A 13,320-nucleotide genomic window follows, 5' to 3' on the forward strand; every position below is an offset into this window, starting at 1 on the left:
TTAAGTTAACAGACTCCCAAAGAGTAAGTCTAAAATCTGATGAAATTGAACTGGTGTCTTTTTTGTGTGTGCGTAATGATTAATCAGTTTGAAGCCTTTGAGCTACCAGATGGAAAATTCAGCTAGAAGTGTGTGAGACAATAAGGAAAATTGTGTTATTTCACATTCCAGCAGGTAGAAAAGTTGGCTAGTTCAGTGACTCGAAGACCCAGCATTTTTCTTCTTTCTGCTCTGCCATCTTCCACTTATCTGCTTGTCCCCTAGTGGTTACAGAATGGCTACAGCAGCTCCTGGAATCATGTCCTCATCCAATATCCAACCCAAAATATCAAAAGGCTTTAAGAGATGGCATCCCAGTCTGGTGTCTGTTTATAAAGAGATAGACTTTCTCAGAAGCCCCCATCATGCTTTTCTTCATGTCACACTGGCTACAATGACGTCAAGTGCCCATTCCGAAGCCAGTCATGGGTAAAAATCACAAAATTACTATAGCTGGCTTAGACTGACCAAGACTTATGCCTGGGTTACGGCAGGCCTCCCCTTCCCAAAACTCAGCATTTCTTGATAACCTGAACAAAATTAAGGTTTTCTTAGGAAGGAAGAATTGAGCAGGGAAGGCAACCAACAGTTCTCTTTGCTGAGAAGGTTGTTCTACATCATTGTTTTCCATTATAGGCTCTGCCAACATAAATGACCGAAGCATGCTCGGGAAGCGTGACAGTGAAATGGCTGTCATCATGCAGGACACAGAGACAGTCCCTTCGGTGATGGATGGAGAAGAGTACCAGGCTGGCCGCTTCGCCCAGGGACTTCGGCTGCAGTGCTTCAGGTGGGCCCCCCCAGAACTGTGGCCCTCTTACATTGTTTCACTGTGGTGGGTGCTGGAACCCCATCCCACCTCCTGCCCTGAACACAAATGTCATCCCCAGGTCCTCCTTGTCTAAAACAGTATCTCCCAGAGTAGGAGATGTGAATCACCAGTCGTGTGCAAAAGGACTTTATGTGAGGTGTAAATATTTTCTGTTTTAATCATTTTTATTATTTTTATGTGTAATTGAGAAAAATAGCATTTTAAATTTATTCATTGATTTAGGACCAGGCCAGTTCAACCCATCTAATTTCTTTTTTTAAAGATTTTATTTATTTTAGAGAGAGAGTGAACGGCAGGGAGAGACAGAGGGAGAGAGAATCTCAAGCAGACTCCACACAGAGCACAGAGCCTGACTGGGGGCTCTATCCCACAACCCCAGAACAAGCCTGAGCCAAAACCAAGTGTTGGGTGCTTAACCAGCTGAGCCACTCGGTCACCCCTATTTAAGTTTTTGGGTTTTTTTTTTTTAAGATTTTCTTTATTTGAGAGAGAGACAGTGAGAGAGCATGAGAGGGGAGAAGGTCAGAGAGAGAAGCAGATTCCCCGTGGAGCTGGGAGCCCAGTGCAGGGCTCCATCCTGGGACTCCAGGATCATGACCTGAGCTAAAAGCAGTCGCCTAACCAACTGAGCCACCCAGGCACCCACCTATTTTAGTTTTTTAGAGTCCTTTTTTAAAAATTATAGTAGTCCCAATAATACAGGGATGTAATAGAAAGAATTAAAGGAGGGTGCCAGTGACTGCTAATGGTGAAGTTTGGAAACTTCAACCCCAAACACAAAAGGTTCTTGATCTTCTGCAACAAGATGTGAATTCTACAGTGTTCTGTGCTCAAGCTGAGAGAACACTGGGCAGAGCAGCAAGGGCTGGGGGACCCTAAATGAGTATTTCATTCTCTTAATGCTTCTGAGAACCTTCTGGGGCTGGGCTCTAACTGGCCCCACCCCAGACCCTGTAATCTAGTCTCAGTAGTCAGACGGATCCTTCTAGAACCCCCGATCCTGTCACTTCACTCATGGTCCATGGAATATCCTGAGCACTCCCCTATGGCGAGACCCTTGCAGTGAGCCCCTCAGTCCATGCTTCTAGAGCTGCATCCCCCAGGGATGGTTTTTCCTTGTGGCCTCCACAGCAAGATGCAGCCAGTGGCCCTGATGAAGATTTAAGCTATTTGGGGGAAAGGAGCTGTTGTTTTAACCCTGTGGTATGAATGGTGGCGCTTGGACATGGGTTCACTGGCAGTGAGGCACACCCTGAGTACTAGGCTCCCTGCAAATGCTGGCTGCCATTTTCCTCCTGTCCAGCAGCCCAGCCTCCAGCTCTTGGGAAGCAAGATATGCTTCAGTTCCTTCACTTTCAGAGAGGGGGTCATTCTGCTCTCTCTGCCCCAGGAGCTCAGCAAATCCATCCCTCAAAATCTGTCAGTACTTCCTCACAGTTCTTATGGCTGTGTTTATTGCCGCTGTTACTAATTGTTTTGCCATTAAGATTTTTTTTTCAAACCACTGATATTTCAATTAGCTTCTAGTGTTAATTTGTTTCATTTAGCCGGGAGGAGATTAAAATTAGTATCCTGTTAATCAGCCCACCGATAGCCTACTGCAGCATCTGTGAGGGAGCAAGTATTTCTTTGTGTAAACCAGTCTTTTCGGTTTTGTGAGAACTCAGGTATTCTCGTTAAAGTGGTGAGCTTCTTTATAACTTTCTAAATGTATAATAATTATAAAGGTATAGGTGGTTCTGATTACAACCTATTTTTGTGGTAGAAAATTTGGCAAATACAGTTAAGCAATAAGAAAATTAAATTCATCTATAGTCCCACTGCCCAGAGCTAACAGCTTTAACATTTGCTGTCTATCGTTCCCCTTTGTTCAGCACATATATATTACTATACTGTATTTCTTTTTTTTTTTTTAATATTTTATTTATTTGACAGAGAGAAATCACAACTAGGCAGAGAGGCAGGCAGAGAGCGGAGGAAGCAGGCTCCCTGCAGAGCAGAGAGCCCGACGCGGGGCTCGATCCCAGGACTCTGGGATCATGACCTGAGCCGAAGGCAGAGGCTTTAACCCACTGAGCCAACCAGGCACCCCTATACTGTATTTCTTTTTTAGGATCTTGCAGTTCTAGAAAGTTCTTCGTTATTTAAAAAATGTTACATACATCATTCCCCTTTGTTCGGCACATACATATTACTATACCGTATTTCTTTTTTAAAACATAATTAGGATCTTGCAGTCCTAGGAAGTTTTATTATTTAAATAATGTTACATACTTCTGTGTCATCAAGTATTCTATAACATTTAATGGCTGCATTGTATTATATCATGTGAATATGCTGTAATTCCTTTAACTGGTACCTCACTGATAGACAGGTTTTTCACTGATACAAAAAAGTGGATATAGGGACGCCTGGCTGGCTCAGCCAGTGGAGCTGACTCTTGATCTCAGGGTTGAGAGTTCAAGCCCCATGCTGGCTGTGGAGATTACTTAAAAATAAAATCTTTAAGATAAATAAATAAATAAGTGGATATATTTTCAAACTGTCTTAAAAAGTATTTGTTCGGGGCACCTGGGTGGTTCAATGGGTTAAGCCTCTGCCTTCGGCTCAGGTCATGATCTCATGGTCCTGGGATTGAGCCCCATATCAGGCTCTCTGCTAGGTGGGGAGCCTGCTTCCTCCTCTCTCTCTGCCTGCCTCTCTGCCTACTTGTGATCTCTGTCTGTCAAATAAATAAATAAAATCTTAAAAAAAAAGGCATTTGTTCATGAACAATCATTTTCTACTTTGCCCCAATGGGAAACACAGCTAATATATTAGAAAAAGCACCACAAAAAAAAACCTCTTGCTATTTTTATTAAGAAATGTTCTCAAAAGATAATATTGGGGCCTAGAACACAGCCATTTTCTCACTAAAAAAAAAAAAAAAAAGCAGCTTCAATCCATTTTCCATCTGGGTTATTTTTGACTAGAAATAGACACATTTCAATGTGAAATCAATTCTAAATAGAGTCAACATCAGGGTACTGCACTGAATGTCGCAACTATGTGCCGAACAGTTCATTAAGTCCTGGAAAATTACCCAACTGTACGGATGTAACCATCACTCAACAGAAACCATTATCCACCCAAGTACAGCTCAGAATCGTGTCAAGCAATAGACATGAGGAATGGAAAGAACAAGAACTATTTTCTGCAGTTTTCCTCCTGTTCCGCCGATGCATAAAAAATAAACCATTAAATAATTCCCATTATACGCGCCTACATTAAATCAGACATGTTCTCCCTCACCTTAGATTCTCAAAAGAATATCCAGAGAATTTCACTTTACTGTGCATTTTAACAGAAAACTGACAGGGAAAATAATTTATTACTAAAAATTAGCTCTTATAGACTTAGTTAAATATTCTACAAACAAGCTCTTAACCGATAACTTGGTGGACACGTTGTATCACCTCTTGTTTTGAAGTTAAAAGCAAAGTCACAACTGTTTTGCCACGTTTTCAGCTGTTAGACCTGATCCCCATCAAAGGTATTATTATAATTGATGTATTGTCATGACTTGCACTGTCCGTCAGATTTGCTGCAGATTTTGCTTTGGGTCTGTGTGCTTTAATTTAACACCATCCTTTAAATCCATTTCATTTTTTTTTCCTTAAATCCATTTTAAAAGTTATTCTTCCATAGTCTGAAGGAGACATTATTTGAAGTGGAAATAAAATTTTGAGGTTATAAAGCTCTAAAAAATCCTAAGTGAGCCCATGGTGCCAAATCCATTTATTTTAAAGAATTTTTAGATAGTGGGAAAAGTGCAGACTAAAACGAAAATGAAATGTCCTTTTATCCTTGTAAAAATGACTGAGCTTTTTCAGGAATTAATCATGTTGGGGATGACTGGAGAGAACAGGCACGGTCACGGCGTCTATGTTGGAACAGCCTTTCTTGAAGTAAAATTTAATTCTAAAATTTTTCCTAGTAAAAGAGTCCTATAAATTCACAAAGTATTATGCATGATGAATAAATTATGTTCATTGTAAAACTGTTCAGAATAATGAAAAACTGGAAACCATCCAAAAGGTCATAATAAAATACTTGGTTAAAGAAATTTCACATAATGGGAAATTTTGCAACCATTAAGAACAATGATGTCAATCCACATTTATTTAAATACAGAGAGGGTAACAGCAGAAGGTTTTCCACACTGTTAGATTCAGTGGTCAATTCCCACTTGAATTTGACACAGTTCTCCTTGGCAAACTTAGTGTGGTTCCCTTGCTTTTCTCCAGGCTCATTTGCTGTTCCTTCTTTTCCCTTCCACTAAAGCTCACCAGGTCCTCTTTTCTGTCTAAACTCACTCCTTTGGTAAACCAGGTAAAGTGCATGGCTTTATGAATACATATATAAAACAATTCTCAGATTCATACTCCAGCCAGACCCTCTCCCCCCAGTTCGAGATTCATTTCTCCAGATGCCTACTTTGCATTACCCTGTGAATGTTTAATGGAAGTCTCAACAGGTTCAACACTAAATTACTGGTCTTTTCCCACAAACTGGCTCTATCAGAAGAATTCCCCATGACAGTCAATGGCACCCACATTCTTCTAGTTGCTCACATCCACACCCCCGTTGTTATCCTTGATGCCTCACTCCTTTTCACATCCTATACCAGCTCTGTCAGTACAACCTGCTGGCTCCACACCTTCCTCTCCACTGCCCAAGCCACCATCATCTCTCACTCAGATTACTGCAGGAGCTCCTAAGTGGTCTCGCTGTTACAGCCCTTGCCCCCACATTCTATTCTCAATATAGCAGCCATGTTTTCGAATGTAAAGTCAGATCCTATCACTCCAGAGTCTGTAATATGTCCCAGTTTCTCTCAGTGTAAAAGACGAAGTCCTTCTAAGACCTAGTTCGTCACTTCTATCTTCAATGTAACATAAGACTTTTTGATCTTCTTTGAACCTATCAGGCATGTGGGAAAGGGCTTTAGGCCCCATTTGAAATCTAGCTTTGTTAGTAGTTAGTTAATTTTAGCTTCCCATCTACAAAATGGGAATCACATACCATGTACCTCACAGGATTGAGGTAGAAATGTTTTTTTTACTCCAAGGCCTTCCATGAGTACAAGGATTTTTATCATTTTCAAATGTGACCTCTAAAATTTACCTTGCTTTGCTTAAGAATTTGTTTCTAGTCCAGTGTTTATATGTGATCAAATAGGACAACATCTAGTTACGTGGCTTCTTTTTTGCCAGGCACTTCGGGGATATGAGTAGCCAGGTCATGTTCTCTTAAAGAACTAACCAGCTAGCTGTGGGACATAAACCTGTTAAAAACAAAAAATGCATTAAGTATTGCAGGTGTTCTGATAAAGCAAATATGAGGTTCAGTGGGGGAGCAAAAGAAGAATGTCCAAATCTCTGAGGCCTGACAGAGAAAAATGGGAGCTGGGAGAGGGGGAGCCGTGAATCAAGGGGAAGCCTTGCACTGAATGCTGAAAGATAGGTGGGGTCAGGCCAACCGGAAGGGTGGAGGGGAAGGCTCCCGTACTTTTAAAGCACACCCAGTATTTATCACACTACTTCATTCTTCTTAAGGATGATGGTTTATTCATTATTGGCCTTACCCATTTAACTACCCAAAGAAGCTCCATGTCTTTTGTATTTGTTTCTGTACCCTAGAATTTGGCCCAAGAGAAGGAAGGGAGGGAGGGAAAGAGGAAGGGAAGAGAAAGGGATATTTCATTCTGATTAAGAGCATAGGTTTGGGAGTCAAATGGTCTGGAGTCCCAGATCTATAGCTTATCAGCTGGGTGACCTTGAACAGTGCCTTAGTTCTCTTAATAGTTGCTTATTCATAACTTTGTTGAGACAGTTCTTGGAAAGGACTTGGCACTTCTGCTGGTACATGGGGTTGTGTGTGTGTGTGTGTGTGTGTGTGTGGTGTATTTAAAAAGATTTACTTGAGGGGCGCCTGGGTGGCTCAGTGGGTTAAAGCCTCTGCCTTCGGCTCAGGTCATGATCCCAGGGTCCTGGGATCGAGCCCCACGTCGGGCTCTCTGCTCAGCAGGGAGCCTGCTTCCTCCTCTCTTTCTGCCTGCCTCTCTGCCTACTTGTAATCTCTGTCTGTTAAATAAAATAGATGAAATCTTTAAAATTGCTCACTCTTAAAAAAATAAAAGATTTATTTGAGAAAGAGAGAGGAGGGACAAAAAAGAACCCCCAAGGGGACTCTCCACTGAGCATGGAGCCCAATACGGGGCTTGATCCCAGGACCCCGAGATCTTTATCTGAGTCAAAATCAAGAGTCAGATGCCCAACCAAGTCACTCAGGTGCCCTCTGGGTGCTGACCCTTTGAATGCTAACCCTATCCTCCAAGTCTCCTCCCCTTGGGCCAAATTCCAAGGACTCTCTTGGAACTAAATTCAGGTGTTTCTGTCTATCCAACAGTTAAAATTTTCAAGCATCATAACAGCTTAGATTTGTTTTGTTTTGCAAGGAAGGTTTTATACACACAGAGTCTTAATGGCTTCCTCTGATTTTCTTTAAAAAAAAAAAAAAAAAAGGACTTCTGTGGTTGAGTGCCTGAATTACATTACCTTAGAAACAATACCTGCAGCAAATTTCTTTATCTCAGTAACTCATTTTGGAGCATACTTGTATTTCAGGGTTGTCCTTGGCTATCTTTCTGAACCAAGTGAAAACATTCAGGATCCAGTGAGCGACAAATTCTTCAAGGAGGTGTGGGTTGCAACAGCAGCTCGAAATGCTACAATTTATGATAAGGTGAGGTTTGTATATCCCCCCTCCCCTTTTTTAATTGAATCACATCACAAAAGCACGTTGTTATTGTTGCATATTATTGGAACAGAGTATTCTTAATGAGTGTAAAAAAACCAGTACATTTCCAAGTTGTAATAAAATACCTCTTCGTAGACCTTAAAAAACAGAGTCAAAAAGTCTCATGGATTACGGTTTCTAAGGGCCATTAGTGGTATTCTGATCTCTCATCTGACTCTGGGATCCCATCATGAGCATCCTTGGAAGGTGCTTACCCAACTTTTGGATGTGTCTAGTGACAGAAAAAAGAGGCAGATGGTATCCAAAAATGAGTCAGACCTGAGTTCGACCCAGCTCACCCAGCCGCTGGTGACAGAACTTTGTATGTAGTGATTTGACTTTCTGAGCTCTCCTTTCTTCTATAAACTGGGAGGAGTATATCCACCAGGGTGCTTATGAAAATAAAGAGTAGGCTTGTAAATATATTTAGCACACAGCATAGTAAATGGTATCCATCCTTATGATGGAACTTACTAATAACGAAACACTTCTCTGTTGGGCAGCTCTAATTTTGGAAAGGGGTTTTAAAACAAGCTCCATGTGGGGCACCTGGGTGGCTCAGTGGGTTAAGCCGCTGCCTTCGGCTCAGGTCATGATCTCAGGGTCCTGGGATCGAGTCCCGCATCGGGCTCTCTGCTCAGCAGCGAGCCTGCTTCCCTCTCTCTCTCTCTGCCTGCCTCTCTGTCTACTTGTAATTTCTCTCTGTCAAATAAAAGAAAAAAAAAAAAAACAAGCTCCATGTGTTAGGGAGGCCAAATGTATCTCTTGGTAAGTTCTATCCATCGGTTATGATAAAGAATGTACAAGAAGTAGGAATTGTGCAATAGGGGAGCAAGTTACTTCTTGAAGTAGCCAGCTTTCTGTCCTAGAAATATTCAAGCTGAGATCTGGCGGACCATCTGGCAGAAATTGGTTAAGAGTGTGTTACTGTTCTTCATAACTGCTGGAGTCCCCTCCAGCTGGAAAATTCATCATTCCTAATGAAACATGACAGTCTACATAGCCTTATTTCATACTGAGGACTCAAGGCCACAGTCAAATAGGTCATGTGCATGGAATCTTTTAAAATGTAATTTTAAAAATGCATAGCATAGCCTTGTTTGGATCCTCATGGTGGTGGTGGGGGGGGGGGAGATGCAGTACAGGACAGCAACTATAAAAAAACATTTTGGGAACAACAGGATGAATCTGAATATGGACCATATCTTAAATGACTTGGAATTGATTTTCTGAGGTGTGAAAATGCTATCGTGATTATTTAGGCACATTCATATTCTTAATACATGCTGAAGTATTTAGGAGGGAACTATTGTGATATAAGAAGCTCATTTTCAATTAGCACAATAAGTGTACAATTGGTACCTTTAAAGGTACAGATATGAACATTTTTGAAAATGAAAAGTTAAGAGATAATAAAATCTGCAATAGTCCTCTTTGACCAGAACCTCCAGTGAAATTGAGAATTATTATCCAAAATCCTAACCTGAATGTAGATAACATCAGTGGAATTCCCCTACCACTAGCTTGACTTTATCCTGAAGTCAGTGACTTATGTAGATCAGATAGAAGGCTCTATCTACGATTTTTTCTTTTTGATGGAAGCAAATCTAGTCATCTTTTGATAGCAAATAAGAAAAGCAACTCTTCAGTCAGGTCTGTGCTGTGGCCTAAAACTACTATGTGTTTCGTAAAGCAAAGATTTTATCTGTCAGAATGTGTATTTTCCATAAAGGGGATATCTTTTAAACTCACGACCTCGTTTCTTCCTATTTGTGTTTTAATCAGGTGTTCCGGTGCCTTCCCAATGATGAAGTACACAATTTAATTCAATTGAGAGACTTCATAACCAAGCCTGTCTTAGCAAGGGAAGATCCCATTAGAGCTGAGGAAGAACTGAAAAAGATCCGTGGGTTCTTAGTGCAATTCCCCTTTTATTTCCTGTCTGAAGAAAGCCTCCTGCCTTCTGTTGGAACTAAAGAAGCCATAGTGCCCACAGAGGTTTGGACTTAAGGGAGATATTCATTTGCAGTTCAAGGACTTCCACCTTGAAAAGTGGACACTGCACTCTGTGACTTTAGGGAGATCCTCACAGCCGCAGCCAGCCCAGGTATACCCTGGGATCTGCCCCAGGGACCCTCTGGATTGGCTGGGCAGGGCTGCGGTCCTATTGATCGAAGGATGCTGAACATCGGGTGGGCTTTCTAACTCCTCCTGCTTATCCTTGTGAAAAAGGGACTGTATTCTTATTGGTAGCATATGTTCAACAACAAATTCCATGGTGTACACCACAGTGCTCTTCCTTTTCTAACAAGAATTTACCTGTGCCTGTGATCTACATTGCCAGAAATTGTTGAAACCTCCTTGTTCTTCTCTGACCCCCATTATGCAGCGATGACTACTGGACCTGCTCTCATTTCCTAGTACATACACACACAGTTTGAGACATTGTTTATTCCTAGAAGATGTTGTGATGCTGCTTCCAGGTTCTTCAAGGTGACAGGGGAATGCCCCTGCCCATCTGATCCTGAAGTAGGAGTGTTCAGCCAGGCAAGGATGGGGTCCTTATCCCTTTTCGGTGACTGAAAGGACATGGTAGACGTTATGTACACAGCAGCCCACATTAGGTTCTTCTGATAACATTGACACTATAGATCTTAACACCACAGAACAATAGGAAGGAATTAAATTTGGTTATTGAGGCAGATATTTTACTTTGCCTTCAAAGGCAATGACTAGATACGGTCTTTCGATAGGGACCACCTGATCAAATCTGAAAACAGGTGTAAGATATTTCATTCCACAGCAGCTGATAAAATTCAGAAGCAGAGTACACAGCCTTCAGAAGCCTCCAAGGTAGCCGTGGGGATCTGATCCAGAAAAGAAAAGAAGATTCCTTATTGTCCTGGAAAATTTCCTATCATCTTTAGCTGCTGGATTGATTGAAATTAGAGTTTCTCCATTTGAAAATTGCAATTTGTCTTTTAAGAGAACCAGATGCTTCATAACTCATACCAAATTAGTAAGTAGAAGCCTAACCTTGACATTCAGCTCTCCCAGCTCTGTAACCTTCTTAAAGAAAAACTGATTGCAAAATACTTGCTACTTAACCTGTGTTATTGTATTATTAAATACGTATTAACATTCCACCAGGCTTCCAAAGAGGTTAGGATCTTCATTAATTCACATTGTCCTAGTCTATGAATTTTTCTAGAAATCCATTTTTCCTCTTTGAATAGTAATACACCCTTTGGTACACCCTAGCTCTTATGTTACTAAGCAGAACTATTCTTATAGCCTGAAGAGCTGATGTGGGTTCCCAAAAGGCCTGTGCCCATAAAACATGATGTAGGTGCATTGATCACACAGGAATGGATTACCAGGACAGATCTCACTGGAGTCATTCTTCAAAAAAAAAGTGAGGATCCAATCCTTGTTTTCACGGAGCTAGGAAAATGTTAAACAGGAGTACAAAGTCAGTAAAATGGGTGAGTAGGAGAGAGTGTCACACTCAGGAGAGGATTTCACAACGAGAGAACATTTCACAAATGAGGTGGGGCTATGCTTTATGAATAAATAATTTCTCAGATGGCTGGAGGTGGTATAAAATGACTTCATTCTACAGCAGCCTTAAATAAGGCATTTGCTATTTATGAAGTTTAGATTGACATTTAAAATGTTGAGTGGATGTGGACTACCTAAGGATTCCTTATAGTTTACTTTTACATATTTTTTAAACTGTATGACAGTCAACACACTGGTTTTTGATTTTGTGCAAAATGCTCTCAACACTATGAAAAAGCCTAAAAGTTCCCCTTCTCTTAAAAAAAAGATCACTTAATCCAGCCTCTCCCCATTTTATAGATGAGGAAACCGAGGACCAGATTGGTTGAAGGACTCCCTTGAGTTCACCCAACTGTGAGATAGTATAGGGAGGACTGGTGAAATTGTGATGGTCCATTCGTGGCCTCCCCCTTGACGTCGTCAGTATCCACAAGTGAGGAGAGGCAGCAAACAGATTTCAGGCAGGATGTCTCTTAGCTGCTTCAAACACCGTGGTGTCATGTACTTAAGTGTTCTGTCTCCCCTTGTTTGAATGTAAGCTCCACGGGGCAGGGACTTTGCCATGTTTTGTTCATAGTGTGTCCTCAGAACCTGGAACAGTAGGTACCTGGCACAGTGGAGGTGCTCAGTAGCTGTTCATGGGTGAATAAACGAGGTGGAGGACAGAGTTAATGAAATGACAAACTTACATCGTCTCAGGCAAGAAATCTTACTGTTGGTTTCTGGGGCCAGTTTCCTTCCTACTGCATCTTCTCAAAGGCAAGACGTTCTTCTGTAAAGATGAGAGGCTACCACTTTACTTGGGTGGATTTTCTGAAAGATTCCGTGTAATAATTGCCTATTTGCAATAGCAGCTTAGGTAGGGCAGCATTCTGCAAAAGTTACATGGGGTGTGGGCACGAGGTGTACTGCATGGCCTAATTAGTCATCATTTTAACACCACTACTACCTAATAATAGAAGTTCAAATAACTTATCTTTAACATTGCAATATCTGATATCAACTTCAAAATGCAAATGATTCAAAGCCCCCTGAAAAGCTATTATGAATCTGCTCCACATTTTAAATTGACTGTGATCTTCTAAAATGCCTTAAATGCTATACCCCATACTCTGATAATCTCTAATACTTTGTTTTCAAGAAGGAAAAATTCTATGATTATACAAAATGACTGGCAGAAAGTAGACTAGCTACTTAAACTACTCAGATTGTCCAAGCCTACTCCTTGGAGGGTACTCAGCATAGCAGGTCTGGTGCAGGCATTTGATCAGTATCAAGTGTCCACTCAGTGACTCGCCCTTCCTTGGGATGGTCTTCATTCTCAACTCTAAGGCATCACCCAGAGGCCTGGAGAGGCAGGCGGTCATTAGATAGTTGAGTGGCATATGGTAAAACAAAATATTGGTTTTCTTTTACTGCACCGTTTGGAAGAAAATTTCATCTGTAGGTAGTCAAAAACATGAGCAGTTCACACCTTGTGTACTAAAGTGGGACACTGTAAGACATCATGAATGAATAGTCTCCCAGATGAAAACAGAAGGAAGAGAAGCCTTTCTGCAGATACCAGCCTATAGGCAGACCAGATCTGTACGCTCATCAAGAAGAACCTGTTCCTCCTCCTGCATCTCCTCACCCCTTACTCCTTCAGCCTCTGTCCCCAAGCAGAGCATCTCTTTATTACGTTAACCATTTCAGAGAACAAGAAAAGAGTTTCTGGAAAAAAAACAAAATGAGATCTCTAAACAAATCTTCCGTTTAATTTACCCTTTTAAGTGACTGACAAAATATTATTATTTTTTAACAGAGGTAATCGTCTTATTAACCTCCCTGATCTGATAAGGCACTTGAGCATTTTCTGATGTCTGTCACCCTCTGTAGCAGGGACAAAGAGGATCCTTCATGTCTCCTCATCCCTCTCTACAGTCTCTTGTATAAAATGAGCAAATGCTAAAGGACTTTAAGTGTGCTTAGGAATACACTTTTTTTTTTTTAATATTTTATTTATATGACAGAGAGAGAGGTCACAAGTAGGCAGAGAGGCAGGCAGA

General features: G+C 41.2%; 1 protein-coding gene across 3 annotated transcripts in view; it reads left to right on the forward strand.

Annotated features, from left to right (window-relative positions):
- The window catches only part of PLD1 (phospholipase D1), a 205,241-nt gene extending 193,942 nt beyond the window's left edge, over positions 1–11,299 (forward strand). For all 3 annotated transcript variants that reach the window (XM_046003568.1, XM_046003567.1, XM_046003569.1), the window contains 3 exons: positions 676–829; positions 7,540–7,657; positions 9,497–11,299. In XM_046003568.1, the coding sequence (XP_045859524.1) occupies positions 676–829; positions 7,540–7,657; positions 9,497–9,721 (497 nt within the window). In that variant the 3' untranslated portion in view covers positions 9,722–11,299. The remainder of the gene's footprint in view (positions 1–675; positions 830–7,539; positions 7,658–9,496) is intronic.
- The last annotated feature ends 2,021 nt before the right edge of the window (positions 11,300–13,320 follow it).

Source organism: Meles meles, chromosome 4, assembly GCF_922984935.1.
Source record: "Meles meles chromosome 4, mMelMel3.1 paternal haplotype, whole genome shotgun sequence".
Classification (NCBI taxonomy): Eukaryota; Metazoa; Chordata; class Mammalia; order Carnivora; family Mustelidae; genus Meles; species Meles meles.